An 18120-nucleotide genomic window follows, 5' to 3' on the forward strand; every position below is an offset into this window, starting at 1 on the left:
GTGAGTCAGTTTACTCTCAAAACCCAGTCCCACAAACAGCTCATAATTATGATAGGATCTAAAAAGAGGAAAAACAGAAAAAAAAAAAAAGTTTGTATTTCCAGCTTAATTATTCTGGCTCTAGATGGTACTTCTTTTTTTCTTCCCCCCATTACCAAACTGCTCACAGGTGAAAATCTAATTTATTTCATGTACTACACAAGCTTTTTCTAAGGAGACACCATCTCAGAAATAGCAAGAAAAGCTCTGCTTATTTCTGGAAGCAAGGCAGTCTAAGACTGAGTGCCTGCATCTGCATTCCACATGTTTTCCCCCACACATGGAACACTTAAAAAAAGAAAAAAAGGATCGCTTAATGGATGCATTTCTTAGACTGGGATTTCAGACAAACATAACTGGGTGAATACACCCACGAGGATGCTTGTCGAGCATAGGGAAAACTGCACATTAATTGTCTCGGTCACTTTACTATAATTGCTAATGTTTGGAATGTTAGATTGACTGGTTACAGTAAACTGGCAAAATCTTTCCAGTATTATTCACTCTTACAATTTCATTTCTGTCTCAAAGCAGTCAGATCAACACTGCATTTTTATAGCTGCCATGCTGAAGATTAAAATGGAGAAATAATCTTGAAAGACTAATTAGTTTTCTATAACATGTATCCCACCAACAACCAAAAAGCAACAAACAATTCTACATGAAAAAGGAAAGTGGTTGGAGTCACTTTTTTAAAGTAATGAAATAGACAGTACATTTATTTGAATTTTAACTACCTATGCAGTTCATCAACAGGACTTTGTGTGACCACCTACAGAACTGCAGTACACCGTTAAACTGGAATGATTCAATGTGCAATAAATTAATATTTAGGATCAGTAGGGTTACCAATATTTAAATCAGATGGAGGTGCAGAAATGAAAACAAGACCGGCTGAGAGCCTAAATCGTGTCCCAGTCAGAAGAAACCAATTCTGTTCAAGAATGTAGAACAGCTGGCATAAATAATTGGCTAAAGAAGGAAATGTATGCCTAACAATTTATTTGGTGCTGCCAGTCATAAGAGTGAATTTAATGCATTCAAAGGCAATTACATCACTTCTTCAATCTTTTATCATATGTAGGTTTTTTGGGTTAATTTTATAGAAATCTATTAATATTTGGTTAGCACGGTTCCTCACAGCAAATAGATCCTGGATTTGAATGGAGTTTACATGTTCTCTTTGTGCCTGTGTGGGTACTCCATCTTCCTCCCATAGTCAAAAGACATGTATGTTGGGTGAACTTGTGCTTCTAAATTTACTGTAGGTGTGAATATGGTTAAGCAAGTCTGTTGGCTGTAAGCTGGCAACTTATTCACCCCACCTTTCCAGCAGCTGGCAGCTAATAGGCCCCTTTAAGTACAGTTTAGTAGTGAAATCGTGGATATAGCAGAAGACACTGAACATGCAGCCCAAAAAAATGAGTACACACACAGATCCATCTGGGAGACCATTTATTTTACTCTTCAAACACTGATTAGTGTTGGCTGGTAGTAACTTTAGTGTTATTGAAGGCAGCACAGCGGCATTATTGTGGAGAAAATCTCATGACTGTGCGGATACTGTGGGGAAAAAGGAGAAAAGATTTGAGCAAAGTTTTGGACTAATCTGTGTTGCTGTTGACTCAATGGAGGAGAAAGTATAGTACAGCAAATCTACCTTTTGCCGTTCTTCAACAGTTCAATGGCGTCGTTGATCTGGTCCAGAGTCATGTTGTGAGTAATGAACTCGTCCAGCATCACCTTCTTGTCCAGATATGCTTTAACCATCCTAGGAATGCCATCCTTACCCTTAAATCCTGATCCCCAAAAGACAAAACGACAAGCTGTAATGAATCTCAACATAAGCATAATAAAGACACCGTAAGCTCCCTTATATTTATCTCACCTCCAAACAAGCACCCAGTCCATGTACGTCCAAGCATGAGATTAATAGGTCGGGTGGCTACGTCATGCATGTCTGTCCATCCAACAATGACGCTAACGCCCCAGCCTGCCACACAAGATTCCAAAGCACTGCGCTACATGGAGAAACAGCGGAGCAGCAGAATTGTATGCAGAAGGATACAAGGATATGTTAATGAAGGACTTCTTAAATAACCACTGCTGGAAAAGAGCAAGGTTTAGTTGACTTTTACTAAACTAGACATTTGATACTACCGAGTAGATTAAATCTTCCTCACCATGCATTCCACATTCCCAATACATTCCAGGGAGTAGTCCACACCTCCATCAGTCATCTCCATTAGCACTTGACTAATGGGTTTATTGTGATCCTTGGGATTGACGAAGTCAGTAGCACCAAACACTTTGGCCTTCTCAAACTTGTCTGGGTTGATGTCAACAGCGATAATCCTTTTGGCTCCTGCAGCCTTGCAACCCATGACTGCAGCCAAACCCACAGCTCCCAGACCAAACACGGCACAGGTGGAGCCTGGCTCAATCTGCAGGAAAGGAGACTGATCAAAACTGGACATAAAAATTAAATTAAACACCCCCAGCACAAAATGTCCAATTCCAATGGCTATTCCATTAGCCCACCATACACACCTTAGCAGTATTAACAGCTGCCCCATATCCAGTGCAGACCCCACACCCAAGGAGGCAGACTTTATCCAGAGGAGCAGCAGAGTCGATTTTAACCACAGCCATCTGGTTCATCACAGTGTACTCAGAGAAGGTCCCAGTCCCCAAAAATTGCTGCAGTTTCTGCCCCTTACAGGTAAGCCTGGAATGTTCTGTGCTTTTCTGGGCGTACCTTTTCCTAAACAAGACATATTTGATGTGCATAAAAAAAAAAAAATCCAAAACAACTTTTAAAAGTATTCCTCTTGTTCCTTTTAGATGGTGCCGTGAATAATATAGAAGGAATGAAATCAACAGTAACCTAGTTGATAAAAAGACGAGTAGTCGGAATACTTTCATAACATTTATATCTAGTCTGTAAAAATGTGCAATGTGTGTAAAAGCACATGAAAACTGAATAAGATGGCATGAAATGAGTCTCACGTTGCTTCTTCACACCGGTTGGTCTTAGGACTCTTACAGAAGCGACATTCTCCACACTGGAGTAGGAAAAGAGGAATTACCTTGTCTCCTGGAAGACAGAAGGCATTGAGCCTCATTTACAGCATGTATACACAAATCCATACGTAACCTGTCAAACATTTCACATCCACAGAGGATGACAAACATTTCACATAGAGCACCTAACTTGTTTATGCTCCATGAACAAATTTAGAAGTGCTTCTGACCTTGCGTATGAACAAATTATGAAAGTCTGAACATTTTTAAACTCCATCCATTCCAGCATGAATTCGTTTTCAAAACACTGCAAGATAAAATATCCTTAAAATTCTAAAATATACATTTCTAGTACAGAAAAGAATACTAAATGAAACATTACCTTTTTGTTTTATAGTTGTTTGCATTTTTGTTGCAAATTTGTTACAGACTTTAGACACAGGATTGAGATGAGTCTTCTTATTTCTCTCTTGCACAAAATGCAAATAAGCATATTTTTGGATGTTAAACAATCTCAAACAAACCTGGCTGAAATTCCGTGACTCCCAGCCCAACACTCTCTACAATGCCGGCTGCCTCATGACCGAGGATGGTTGGGAAGAGCAATTTGTCCAGACTCTCATTAAGGAAGTACAGGTCTGAATGGCACAGAGATGTTGCCACAATCTACAGCAAATATGACGGTAAAAAAAGCACTGAATGAGATTATAGGAGTTTAGTTGTAGAAAAGCGTAAAGAACATACATGCATAAAAGAGTATCAAAGCCGGCTGCTTCTTACCTTAATGCGGACCTCATTGGCCTGGGGTGGGGCTACCTCTATTTCTTCAATCACCAGAGGCTTGCTGGATTCCCAGGCCACTGCTGCCTTGCACTTGATGACCTTAAATGGCAGAGTTACAATATTAAAATTATCCACCAAGGTCATTTCTGTAAACCAACTTAACAGAGCAGATGGAGAAATTTAAATAAAAATCTTTAAGTATGCAATAAAGGAAATTATTAATCAGTGGCTGACCCCCCTTAACATTAGTGCCATTTCAAAAGTTTTGTAACTATTATGACCACTTACACCAGGGGTGTCCAACTCCAGGCGTCAAGGGCCGGTGCCCTGCAGGTTTTAGATCTCACCCTGGGTCAACACATCTGAATCAAATGATTAGTTCATTACCATGCTCCTGGAGAACTTCAAGACATGTTGAGGCAGTAATGTAGCTATTTAAATCAGCTGTGTCGGATCAAGAACACATCTAAAACCTGCAGGACATCAGACATCGGCCCTTGGAGCCTTGAGTTGGACACCCCTGACTTAGAGGGTCTACCGAGGTGGTCATTTTCACCCCATAGAAATTAATATCCAACCACATGCTGGCTGCCCTGGCAACACAATTTTAAGACACATTTTGTCATGAGCCTTAGAGGCAGATGTGGATGAGATGATAAACTTTGTTCAGTTTAAATAATTATTTTACAATATTAGTTTGTGTTTTTGTAGTTGGCTTTGAGGTTAATTTTAAATAGTAGATGATCTGTTTTTGATGCCTGCTTCACAGTTTCAATGCAGACTTTATTTCATTGCAGCTATGCCACACATGACTCAACGTGACCCCTCCTGGTGGTTCTATTCTTAATAAATTAAGCAGTAAAATCAGTACAATACTAATCTCTCAAGAGGAAAATATGATTTTGCTAAAATATATGAATGTGCAAAGCAAACCATTAAATCATAGCACATGCAAAGTGTTATGATATTCTTTCCTTTATAAAAAAAAAATATAAAAATCTGCAAAAGTAATTGAAACACATTTAAATGATTTACTTACCTTACCAGCTGTGGCCATTTCTGCAACCAAATGAGGAAAACACGACAGAAGAACGGACTTTAAATTCTGCAGTGATGCATAAACATTTCGATTGGCAGGGACTTCAGAGGTCAGGTTTACCCAGCACAGTTACGCAAGCATTTTATATGAGACAGTTTACGATCTGGAAATTACATGTACTTCATTATTATAGTCAAGTTTCTGTTCAAAGGAAAAGATGTACATGGTCATACTGCCTCGGGGAATACTGCTCACCTGTGGTGGTATTGTGAAATCAGCACTTTTTACATGTACTTGCAGAATATGACAAATTCCCTAATGCAAAAATCTTCAGGTAATCCTAAAACTGTTGAACTTTATTTTTAATTTCCAACATGCCTCAGAATATCCAGACTACATAGCATGCTATTTATGAAGAAAACCAAAACACACCACACACCCACCGCAAATGCAGTATGCTGTCCTGTTATCACACTTCATTCTTGCAGTGCATGCAAGCCAGCAAGTGTTTCAGGACATTCCCAATGTGTCCTGAGTTAAAGAGGGTCAAAGGGCAATTGACAAGTTTACTGCAACACATGACAACATGAGTAAACAATTTAGAATATGTGGACTTGAGCTGAAGTTTCAGTCCCCCCCCCCTCTTTGTAGGATGGCAAACAGAACCCTGGCTGAACACAGAAGCACAGATCTGCTCCTGATCAGCAGAAACCAATTCTGTACAGAAATCTAGAACTATTAGTTTAAGTGTACAGTTGGTACTGAATGGTCATTGCAGAAGATTGAATCAGGTGCATGTGAAGCCAGGATCAAAAGGATCTGAGGATAGGAATACAAATGGCAGATCTGTTTGGAATTCGGAAGTGGTGTTCACTGCCATAAGCAATTACATTAAAGTTAACAAGGGACAACTGTGACAAAACTAGCGGGTTGACGACAGCACTCCCTGCTATGTTAAGCACATATTTATATTAGGCTGTGTGTAAATGTGAGCAGCAGTTATTAAATAGTCAAACTCTGAAAACCATTAGTTCAGGCATTGCAAAGTGTGTTAAACACAAATAAACTTTAAAAGGCAATATGTGCACGAGTCTTAATGAAATGTGAGTCACTACATCTGGCTCTATTCAATGCATTGCTTAATATATTGTACAACAAAACCATAAACTACACAGATTTGTTTAAACCATTTATTTTGCTCTTTAAACAGTGTTTAGTTTCTCTTATCACAGTTTTCAACCATCCATGGATGTCCGATTCCCTTTATGCACAGTTTGAAATCCAGTGTAGTGATGAGTTAATTTAGGGTTGTTGAATTCAGGACTCGAGTTCATTTCGTGGAGAAACTCATGACCACCTGGATACAGAAAGAAAAAGAATGATTAATGTGTCATTTAGTCAGCCAGTGAGTGTAAATCTACCATTTGCTGTGTTTTACCTCATTCTGGACAAACACTCATAACTGTCCGGATGCTTTGAAATAAACAACACAAATTAGGTCTTCGTTTTGGGCATCTAGTAATTAAGTTATGTCAGCCGAGGATGTACGTACCATTTGCCTTGCTTCATTAGGTCAATGGCATCATTGATTTCATCCATAGTCATAGTGTGACTGATAAACTCATCCAGCTTCAGTTTCTTTTCCAGGTAGTCTTTCACCATCTTAGGAACAGCATCCTTACTTTTAAATCCTGACCCCACCCAAAGATGAGTCAAACACACAAGTTAGAACGGCACTAACCAGTTTGTTACAACAGAAGATGCAAGAAATTATGCAGATCTCAGTCTAATTCATGACATGGCTAGCTGAAGTACCATGTAGTTTTAAGAATATCATATTTTACATTTGAATGCTATATGTCCAGCTGACTGGGGACCTCTCCAGGGAGTGCCCCGCTTCTTGCCTTATAACAGGTGGGCTGCATACCAAGCATACTTTAATCCTAATTTGGAGAAGCATGCCAGCTTAGACCAAACAATTTGCTGTGAGCTGCCCATCAGATTTAATTACTCATGTGAAAATGTTGTACGCTGGTCCAGCCCACTAGAACCACTGGTTATGGTCACATTTGTCTCACCTCCAAACAGGCAGCCAGTCCATGTACGTCCTGAGGTGAGCTGAAGAGGTCGGGTGGCTACGTCTTGCATGTCTGTCAATCCCACGATCACACTGACACCCCAGCCTTTCACACAGGACTCCAAAGCACTGCGCTAGATGGAGAAATGGTACCAAGTCAGCAGAAGGATAGAAGTCACTGAAAAGACTAAACTGACTCAAGGTCTTTTTGTGTTTTAAAAACAAAAAGAAATTGTTTCACTCAATTCCCTCTATTGAGAATCTAAAGTCCATAAAATTCCCCTACCATGCATTCCACATCACCAACACATTCCAGGGAGTAGTCCACACCTCCACCAGTCATCTCCATTAGCACTTGACTAATGGGTTTATTGTGATCTTTGGGATTGACGAAGTCAGTAGCTCCAAACTCCCTGGCTTTCTCAAACTTGTCTGGGTTGATGTCAACAGCGATAATCCTTTTGGCTCCTGCAGCCTTGCATCCCATGACTGCAGCCAAACCCACAGCTCCCAGACCAAACACAGCACAGGTGGAGCCTGGCTCAACCTGCAGGAGATTATTTCAGTAAACGGGACTCATTTTGGATGAGTGTTTACAGCTCGTTATTTAAAAAAAAAAAACAAAAAAAACAAAAAACAAAAAAAAAACCCCAAAACAAAAACTTTTCAGTTCTAGCAGCATACACACCTTAGCAGTATTAACAGCTGCCCCATACCCAGTGCAGACCCCACACCCAAGAAGGCAGACTTTATCCAGAGGAGCATCAGGGTCAATCTTAGCCACAGCCATCTGATGAGTCACAGTGTACTCAGAGAAGGTGCTGATTCCCATAAACTGCCGCAGCTTCTGCCCATTACAGGTTAACCTGGACTTTGCCAGTGCCATTTCTTTTGAACCCATTCTAGTCCTGAACAAGATAGAGGGAAAACATGAACCTCCTCAAGAGTACGCATCAGCACATTGTGGTGATGAGAGGTGAGAATAAAGCAACATTGCACTCACCAAATTACATCACACTGGTTTGTCTTAGGGCTCTTACAGAAGCGACATTCTCCACACTGAGGAAGGTAGAGAGGAATCACCTTGTCTCCTGAGGAAAAATAAATTGTCACACGTTCTGCTTTGGCGTATTGATCGAGTGCCCGCTGATGGACCACATTTACTTTCACTTGCATTGAGAATTTAAAAATTTGAACACCACAATTTACAATTAAAACCACCCTTTGGACAAAGGCAATCAAGTCTCTTCCAAAAACCAACCTGAACACCATGGGAACAGCTGTGGCTGATGTCAGGGTCAATCTTTTGTTCACGGAGAGAAGTTTAATTTGTTCAAAGTTAAAAACTGACCTGGCTGAAATTCTGTGACTCCAGGCCCAACACTCTCGACAATGCCGGCCGCCTCATGGCCGAGGACGACTGGGAAAAAATCCTTCTCCACAACCTTCAACAGGCAGTACAGGTCTGAATGGCACAGCGCTGTTGAAACAATCTGTAACCACGGGAATAATAATCAAATCCAAAGTCAGGGTTGTTTCTGGTGCATCTTCTGGTAAAACAGGAACTTTATGGAGGTACTACATCGCGCCAGGATAATTTCAGAGGATGAGAGGGCCTGCAAGTCTTGAAAGTGGATGTCTCACCTTGATGCGGACCTCATTGGCCTGGGGTGGTGCTACCTCTACCTCCTCAATCACCACAGGCTGCTGGGGCTCCCAGGCTACTACAGCCTTGCACTTGATAACCTAAAGGGGAAGTTGGAGGAAGAAGAAAATTCCAAGTCCAATGCATATGATTAAATTAGCCTTTTTCAGCCTTAATTTTGAGAAAAAAAAAAATTATAGAAGGAAATAAAAGAAAGGAAATGTTACACTTACATTACCAGCAGTGGTCATTTCTGTAACAAAAAGGTGGAGAGATGACTTGAAAATTCAAAACCAATCAATAACCCAGTTTTCATATCCGAGATCTTGTGATGCTTTCAAATGTTGTGAACGGTGTTCTTTTGAATGAAACTAGAAACTGGAGGGGGTGGGGCTTGTTTAGAGCTAGACTTTAACTCATTTACCCAACTACTACTATTAACCAGCAAACCAGTTAGGTTAAACAGACGCGGCTTCAAATACAAATGTTCCCCACATATGACATCCAAGCTTTACAATTAACCATTTTGTGTTTTGTAAACTAAACCATGCTGAAGTCAATAATTTGGTTCCAAACTTTAAAATGTGGATTTAAAAACAAAAACTCTTCAAACCATGTTTGCAACATTTGCAAACCAGTTCCATCTAAAGGTGAAATATAGGTGTTAAACCGAAAAGCTGAATTTTAAATGTAAGGTTAAATCTAAACTCTTTTGCGATAACGCGACTATTTGAGGGCCAGTCTGTAAATGAATGGTCTAATTTTAATCTTAAATTGATTTCAAAGATGTTTTGAATCCAGGGTGCAGAAAGGTTGATTTGGAGAGGTACAATATTGTGTCATCAAATCAGTCTAAAGCTTCAGATTTTCCACTGAGGGGTTAAAGGAGGCCTGACTGTGTCTGAACACCACACACGCATAAGTACACTGTAGCTTTGACTCAATCTGCAGTTGCTTTAATCCCAGTTACGTTAAAGGTGATTACATTTAATTTGATTCAATTTCTTTAAACTCAAATGTAATCATCAATCATATGGTTCTTTTATTTGTTAATGAAATTTAAAGTAGGGTAAATTATAACTGGGAAGACAAGGAATAACAAAAAGCTTTCCATTATCCCTCCAATTCTTTAAGTTAAAATGCTACATAGTCCACATTAAAAGGATACCATTTCACTTAGGATGGATTTGCTTTACTTATATCAGGAGGAACACAGGTGTTGAAACTCACTCTGATCAACCTTGCTAGAACAAGGTCACTTTTTTCAGAGTTGCTCGACTCCTCTTACTAGTTTATAATGAAACATGAGCTAGCTTGGGTTACCATGTTGAAACAATGATTCTGAGTTCCCATTGCTCAGAAAACCTCTAACATTACTGGCAGCATTTCAAAAATGCACAACAACACAGCAATGAAGGAGAGATCAGTTAAACGATTTTAAGTTTTGCTATTTCAGGGCAGAAGTGCAGAACGAGACCGTAAACACAATCACAAAGAAAGCAACTTGCACATACCTGGACGAAATAGCGGGTCTGCAACAGGTGGGAAACAGCTGATGCTCCAAGGTGCAGGGTGGTAATTAAGGGCTGGCCAATATTCGCTTTGCAGCTGCATTTTCCTTATAAGGAAAGTGGCTAATGAGGCATGCCTAAATGAGCTGACCTGGAACGTTAAAATGACTCAAAGTCCGACTGCAAATAATGTATAATGTATAATAATAACAACAACAACAACAACAACAACAGCAACAATAATAATAATAATTATAATAACAATAACAATAACATTAATAATAATCATCACCATCATCATAATTGATGGGAGTTTATTCTAAGCTAGGCTATCTATCAAGTACAAAAATAAAAATATAAAAATATAAATATAATATGAATTTAATATGAATCTACAGTGAAAGACAGTTTTGTTTGTTTTGTTTTTTCATCCAACAACCCCAGAAAAATGACTCAGGACAGTATTTCTGAATGCACAGTACGATGGTGGCTCAGTGATTAACTCAATCACCCAACAAGAAGTTGGCCCTGGGTTCAAACCTGTGGAAGACCCTTCTGCACATGTTCTCTTTGTGCTTCCTCTAGAACTCCAGGAACTGTTACTGAAAAGAAGGCTAAGTAATTCTGTCTGTAAATCTAAAGTGACTAGAAAGCTTGTGCCACACTAAAACCAGTGTAATAGTGAACTGAATTACAGCTTCTGTACTGACTTATAAAATAACACAACCAAATCTGATCAGAAGTGAGGAAACCAGTCATCTGTTAAAACCATTTATTTTGCTGCACAAACACTCCTCAGATTTTGATCATGTGAACACTGATGATAATTCTTACAAACACAATCTGCACATAATCTGCTGAATGGTGTTCACTGTAGAGCATGGCTTCAGATTACTGAGGAATGAAGTGGTCTTACTGTGGAGAAACACTCAGAACTGTCCGGATGCTGGGAAACAAATACAAAGCACAAATTAGAAGACTTGCACCTATTAGTTTTTCATTTTTGCATCTAGTTAGTAATAATTGAGAAAGTATGTACCATTTGCCGTGCTTCATCAGTTCAATGGCATCGTTGACCTGGTCCAAAGTCATTTTATGAGTGATGAACTCATCCAGCTTCACCTTCTTGTTCAGGTAGGCTTTAACCATCTCAGGGACGCCATCCTTACTCTTAAATCCTGAGCCCCAGATATAAAAAGCATATTATAACATCAATTAGTCTTTTCTCACTTCAAGCCTTCTGGCCACTGTCACAGCACAGGAGGTACTGTTCTTGGTAATTTGGTGTGTGAAACCAATTATGGAAAATGTGCAGATGTTTGAATGTGCTGAATACAACCTGGTGCTGCACTCAATGTGCTGATGTAAAGCTGAAGAAAGTTAGCTGCATATGGACACAGAAACACCCCCCAAAACTGGAAGCTGTGCTCAGTAATGCTGCGGTGGTGGTTAAATTAAATTACATTAGTTAGTGTGGATGATCACATGTGCCTCACCTCCAAACAAAGAGCCCTTCCATGTACGTCCAGCAATGAGCTGAATGGGTCGGGCTGCAAAGTCGTGGAGATCAGTCCAGCCAACCAGCACGCTGACACCCCAGCCTTTGATACAAGACTCCAAGGCACTGCGCTACATGATAAAACCAGCCAAATGTCAGCTGACTTGTAAACATGGGTTCTTGACTACATTTACAAACTGATCCAGTCTGTATTTGAATTTGTCAGTCTGCCTCACCATGACTGCCACGTTCCCGACACATTCCAGGGAGTAGTCCACACCTCCGTTTGTCATCTCAGCCAAAACTTCATTGATGGGTTTGTTGTGATCCTTTGGGTTCACAAACTCCGTGGCTCCAAACACTTTGGCCTTCTCAAACTTGTCTGGATTGATGTCAACAGCGATAATCCTTTTGGCTCCTGCAGCCTTGCAACCCATGACTGCAGCCAAACCCACAGCTCCCAGACCAAACACGGCACAGGTGGAGCCCGGCTCAACCTGGAGGAAAAAAAAATTAGTCAGTTTGGATACTCTGGACTTGTTAAGACTTCATACAGTAACAAACATCAATCTTCGCCTGCTGTCAAACCTACATACACACCTTAGCGGTATTAACAGCTGCCCCATATCCAGTGCAGACCCCACACCCAAGGAGGCAGACTTTATCCAGAGGAGCAGCCGGGTCGATCTTAGCCACAGCCATCTGGTTCATCACAGTGTACTCAGAGAAGGTGCTGGTCCCCATAAACTGCAGCACCTTCTTCCCCTTACAGGTGAACCTGGATTCTGCTAAAGCCATCACATCATGACTATCAGCAGCCCTGTACAGAAAACATTGGTTAAAAAATATAGTACTTTGTGGCAGAGGGTACATATAAAACAAATTCTACGATTAAGCGAAATTAAGAAAACTATTAACTCACCACCCTTTTTCACACTGATTGGTCTTAGGATTCTTACAGAAGCGACATTCCCGACACTGGGAGATGAACAGAGGGATCACCTTGTCTCCTAAAATTCAAAAACAAGGCTGAGAATGCTGCATCTTACAGAGACCACCTGGTGAACATGACAAGACAGACAAATGAAAGCTTTAACTGACCTGGCTGAAATTCAGTAACGCCGGAGCCAACGCTCTCTACTATGCCGGCTCCCTCATGTCCAAGCACTGCTGGGAAGCCATCTTTGTGCATGCCCTCAAAAAGGTGGTACAGGTCAGTGTGGCACACTCCAGTTGCAACGATCTGCATGAGAACACAGATGCTTGTTTCTTTTGGACACTTGAAGAGTTTGGCTTGTGGTTTTATCTGTGCAGTTTGCTAAGCTTTTTACCTGACATAGCAAGAATGTGAAAGAAATGGAAACGCAAGGGAATGGATAAAACTCTGTCTTTTGCTATACACATACCAGAAATACACCCAAAATGAGGAAGCATTTTGTTAAAGAAGAACATTTCTGGGGTTAAAAATTTCCCCGGATGTTATTAGGTCTTTATCTGAGTCCAGTGGCTAACATCTCTTTTTCATGGACTTTTAGAGATTAAATACAGTGGCTACACCCCATCAAACCTGGTCACACATGGTTATTCTTTGTGGTAAAAGGTGTCCAAGTCCCACAGTTTCTTTTGTCATACTGTGTGGATAGTGTACTGCAATTCCATAATGACTAGTTAAAAAAAACTGCTCACTGTCGCCTACAGCTTTTAGCCTTAGAATCATTTTGAACAGTATTAAATGGTATAGAACCAACAAGTACTACTGAAAGACAATATTTTTCATATCTGCTCCCAACAGAGACTCAGTTTTTAGATAACTAATGGAGATAATGATAGCCTCATTTGCTAGCTAATGATAGCTGATAAAAAGCTGCATTAGTATACTTTATTAGAGCTAAAGGCAAGATATACTGTGTGACATGTAGGTCTCATCTCTGTAACTCGGTGCCTCTTGTCAGTCAACTGGACATGAAATCTTGGAGAAGATGAGCCTGGAATTACTTTAAGATCCTAAAAAGGAGCTAAGAGTTATTTTACAAACAGTCTGCAGAGCACCTGATGGTATTCTGACTGCATTTCACATTGAAATGTGCTGACATGTCACTAAGCAACGTAGTTTCACTGGGTCTGACTGATATCATACGTCCGCAAGTAAACACTGTCTTATTTGTTTGATCTACAGGGTGGGCCATTTATATGGATACACCGCAATAAAATGGGAATGGTTGGTGCTCATGAAAGAAGAAAGTTACGTTGAAACCAAGCACACCATTGTTTTTCTTGTGACATTACCAATAAGTTTGATGTGTCACATGGCCCTCTTCCTATTGAAAAAACAAAAGTTGTATCCAAGATGGCCGACTTCTAAATGGCCACCATGGTCACCACCCATCTTGAGGAGTTTGCCCCCTCACAAATACTAATGTGCTACAAACAGGACTTTAATATCACCAACCATTCCCATGTTATTACGGTGTATCCATATAAATGGCCCACCCTGTATATTTCTTTATGTCTATTTTTGTCACTTGCACTTTGTCCTTGACAGGTTACAGCTGAAGAATTACATTTAAATATCAAATTGAATATTAGCTAAGAAGTGGAGATTCTGCTCTTTAGTTATCCGAGTTTTTATCTTTCAGATTTTTCACTTTTGCCTTATTACCCATTTTTTGTGTTTCACCATGAGAAACAGTTTCCTGCAACTTTTGCTTAGATTAGAACCCACTATTATGATTACTTTCATTCACCAACACAAGTGCACTAAGAGATCTCTGTGAATGTGTGTGTGTCGATTCTCACCTTGATCCGGACCTCATTGGCCTGAGGTGGGGCTACCTCAATCTCCTCAATCACCATAGGCTTGTTTGGCTCCCAGGCCACTGCTGCCTTGCACTTGATGACCTAAAGTTGCAGTGTGAAATGTCACATTTTTGGGGTGCTGCTGAACTATACCAAGATGGGTTTCTGGAGAGTTATGACAAGCACCTACTCATGTAGCATTTGTCATTTGAAGTGCATTAATGCCTGCCTGGCACAGCTCGAGAAATTTCAAACATCTTTAAATTATACTATTCAACTGGTGCAAGCAAGAGTTTGTGCAAAAGAGCCACTGTTTAACAGCAGATTGGTTTTAATAGTTCAGATAAGGCTTTTCCTGCAGAAGGGCAAACATCATATGACAAGGAACAGTCTAAAGTCCATGTCTCATTTAGCAAATGTAGTAAATGTAGACTCTGGAAATTGAATAACACAAAATAAACCATTCACTAAATCACATGTTGTTACATTACATAAATAAAGGGGCTTTTTGGTCATTATTTTTGAATTCCTTGCACTAAATTCTTGGGCATGCGCCACACTTTTCTTTTGGCCTTCCACAGCAGCATCCTTGCCAAAATTTGCAGTTGCACAAAACTGTCTCGATGGCTTGAAAGTGCATTCCAAGTCAAAATAGGAAACGCAATATTTCACAGATGTATTTCATCACAGTTTTATTGCAATCAAAGTAGTAACTCTAGGCTGGGCTTAGTGGAATAAACATGCATGTGTAAAAGGATATAGGTTAACAACTGCTCAATTGCCCTGAAACCCTTATCTGTAACACTTTCGGCTATTACAGTGTTCATGACACACCCACCCACACTTAGACACAGAGGTACAGCAAAATACATTTCAACTAAGTACAATATTTTAATTTGAGGTTTGCAACAAAAACTTTTGAAACATCAAAACAAAAACAAAAAAAACAAACAAAAAACCCCACATTAAAACATTAAAGCTGTAAATGAGGCCTCCCATGTGGAATTATGTACCTACCTTACCAGCGGTGGACATTTCTGCAACTATGACAGAGTCACCAAAAAGTTGAAAGCAACAGGAGCTGCAGGACTGGAGTCAGAGAAACTCGCTTGGACTTGCTGCTAAAATACTACAGCTGGAGAGGGAGTTACGCAACCACCAGATGGGCAGGGAATTTTCAGTGATTGCAAACTGAAAACGGTTTTTCTTCTTCCCTTGCTTAAACTCATATGGAGAATAGATATGGAGGCTGCTGTGTTTTTTATAATTACGCAGTTTATGACACTCAACAACAATCATCACAATTGTTCTATAATTTTGAAAACTTTATATAGTATGTCAAGGAGGTGACAAAGATTTCGGTGGCACTCAGGCTTCGCATTCACAGTTTGGAAATTTGACAGATGAATTCTTAGTCAACTGTACAATCAGAGTAACAGTAAGTTGGCACATTAGAAATGTTAACTTTTGGATTTGTGTACAATGTAACTGGACTTTAGTAACAGTTCTAGACATTGCATCAGACCTTTAGTCTTATATAGATAAAGGTCAATATGCAAGTCTGTGAGAGAACTGCCATCATAAACTTTATAATTATCAACTACCCTTCTCAAGACCATGAAATAAAACTTGCTACAAACTCTCAAGTTCATATGGTTAAAGATTAAGAGTACAAAGAGACCACGTCATGTTGGCTCATCTCTGCTAATATTATTTTGACACATGAACTCAGGACAGCACTTGCAGAATCAGATCAATTCACCAGGGAATTTCTAGCTACTAAAGGATAAGGATAAGCTTTATTTGTCGGTTGCAGTTGCCTGCTGCTGAAATGACAGACCTAGTCGACCATACATACAATACAGGGAGTGCAGAATTATTAGGCAAATGAGTATTTTGTCTACATCATCCTCTTCATGCATGTTGTCTTACTCCAAGCTGTATAGGCTCGAAAGCCTACTACCAATTAAGCATATTAGGTGATGTGCATCTCTGTAATGAGAAGGGGTGTGGTCTAATGACATCAACACCCTATATCAGGTGTGCATAATTATTAGGCAACGTCCTTTCCTTTGGCAAAATGGGTCAAAAGAAGGACTTGACCGTCTCAGAAAAGTCCAAAATAGTGAGATATCTTGCAGAGGGATGCAGCAGTCTCAAAATTGCAAAGCTTCTGAAGTGTGATCATCGAACAATCAAGCGTTTCATTCAAAATAGTCAACAGGGTCGCAAGAAGCATGTGGAAAAACCAAGGCGCAAAATAACTGCCCATGAACTGAGAAAAGTCAAGCGTGCAGCTGCCAAGATGCCACTTGCCACCAGTTTGGCCATATTTCAGAGCTGCAACATCACTGGAGTGCCCAAAAGCACAAGGTGTGCAATACTCAGAGACATGGCCAAGGTAAGAAAGGCTGAAAGACGACCACCACTGAACAAGACACACAAGCTGAAACGTCAAGACTGGGCCAAGAAATATCTCAAGACTGATTTTTCTAAGGTTTTATGGACTGATGAAATGAGAGTGAGTCTTGATGGGCCAGATGGATGGGCCCGTGGCTGGATTGGTAAAGGGCAGAGAGCTCCAGTCCGACTCAGACGCCAGTAAGGTGGAGGTGGAGTACTGGTTTGGGCTGGTATCATCAAAGATGAGCTTGTGGGGCCTTTTCGGGTTGAGGATGGAGTCAAGCTCAACTCCCAGTCCTACTGCCAGTTTCTGGAAGACACCTTCTTCAAGCAGTGGTACAGGAAGAAGTCTGCATCCTTCAAGAAAAACATGATTTTCATGCAGGACAATGCTCCATCACACGCGTCCAAGTACTCCACAGCGTGGCTGGCAAGAAAGGGTATAAAAGAAGAAAAACTAATGACATGGCCTCCTTGTTCACCTGATCTGAACCCCATTGAGAACCTGTGGTCCATCATCAAATGTGAGATTTACAAGGAGGGAAAACAGTACACCTCTCTGAACAGTGTCTGGGAGGCTGTGGTTGCTGCTGCACGCAATGTTGATGGTGAACAGATCAAAACACTGACAGAATCCGTGGATGGCAGGCTTTTGAGTGTCCTTGCAAAGAAAGGTGGCTATATTGGTCGCTGATTTGTTTTTGTTTTGTTTTTGAATGTCAGAAATGTATATTTGTGAATGTGGAGATGTTATATTGGTTTCACTGGTAAAAATAAATAATTGAAATGGGTAAATATTTGTTTTTTGTTAAGTTGCCTAATAATTATGCACAGTAATAGTCACCTGCACACACAGATATCCCCCTAAAATAGCTAAAACTAAAAACTACTTCCAAAAACATTCAGCTTTGATATTAATGAGTTTTTTGGGTTCATTGAGAACATGGTTGTTGTTCAATAATAAAATTATTCCTCAAAAATACAACTTGCCTAATAATTCTGCACTCCCTGTACATACAAAGAGCTGGAATGGGTCAAATATGGGGGGGCATAAAAGATATGTAGTCCTTTACCAACTTCTCGAAGTTCTTCATCATTATGGGAGTTCGTGCAGCAGGGTTGTAGTCATTAAAACATGTGATGGGCACAGGGATGATGGTGGCAGACTTGAAACATGATGGAACCACAGTCTGCTCCAAGGAGTTGTTAAAGATATCTAAGGACGTTTGCTAGCTGGTCACCGCACTCCCTGAGTACTGTTGGGGTTTTTATTATGAGAGACAAGACAAATATGTTCCAATTATA

General features: G+C 40.2%; 3 protein-coding genes across 4 annotated transcripts; all 3 read right to left on the reverse strand.

The window, feature by feature from the left end:
- Positions 1–1483: 1483 nt before the first annotated feature.
- LOC146365546 (alcohol dehydrogenase 1-like) lies at positions 1484–4992 on the reverse strand. 2 transcript variants are annotated; one of them, XM_084914294.1, is made up of 9 exons: positions 4886–4992; positions 3844–3945; positions 3588–3729; positions 3049–3136; positions 2590–2803; positions 2223–2483; positions 1928–2060; positions 1700–1838; positions 1484–1602 (listed from the first exon to the last, which is right to left on the reverse strand). In XM_084914294.1, exons 1-9 carry the CDS (start codon positions 4901–4903, stop codon positions 1569–1571), a joined length of 1131 nt encoding a protein of 376 aa, XP_084770420.1. In that variant the 5' UTR covers positions 4904–4992; the 3' UTR covers positions 1484–1568. The 2 variants fall into 2 exon arrangements, with proteins under 2 accessions (XP_084770420.1, XP_084770419.1); XM_084914293.1 differs by having other exon boundaries at positions 2223–2498.
- A 1055-nt stretch (positions 4993–6047) lies between these two features.
- Positions 6048–10221, reverse strand: LOC146365547 (alcohol dehydrogenase 1-like). Its single transcript, XM_084914292.1, has 11 exons — positions 10122–10221; positions 8841–8860; positions 8607–8708; positions 8314–8455; positions 7966–8053; positions 7651–7870; positions 7249–7509; positions 6964–7096; positions 6438–6576; positions 6324–6358; positions 6048–6242 (listed from the first exon to the last, which is right to left on the reverse strand). The coding sequence occupies exons 1-10, from the start codon at positions 10219–10221 to the stop codon at positions 6325–6327; spliced, it is 1239 nt and encodes a 412-aa protein (XP_084770418.1). The 3' UTR covers positions 6048–6242; position 6324.
- Positions 10222–10876: 655 nt separating this feature from the next.
- On the reverse strand, positions 10877–15546 carry LOC146365548 (alcohol dehydrogenase 1). The gene is made up of 9 exons (XM_084914295.1): positions 15430–15546; positions 14413–14514; positions 12718–12859; positions 12539–12626; positions 12217–12436; positions 11853–12113; positions 11615–11747; positions 11158–11296; positions 10877–11064 (listed from the first exon to the last, which is right to left on the reverse strand). Exons 1-9 carry the CDS (start codon positions 15445–15447, stop codon positions 11031–11033), a joined length of 1137 nt encoding a protein of 378 aa, XP_084770421.1. The 5' UTR covers positions 15448–15546; the 3' UTR covers positions 10877–11030.
- Between the last annotated feature and the right edge of the window lie 2574 nt (positions 15547–18120).

This window comes from Perissodus microlepis, chromosome 19 (genome assembly GCF_051167445.1).
Source record: "Perissodus microlepis isolate ML-2025 ecotype Zambia chromosome 19, ASM5116744v1, whole genome shotgun sequence".
NCBI classification, from domain to species: domain Eukaryota; kingdom Metazoa; phylum Chordata; class Actinopteri; order Cichliformes; family Cichlidae; genus Perissodus; species Perissodus microlepis.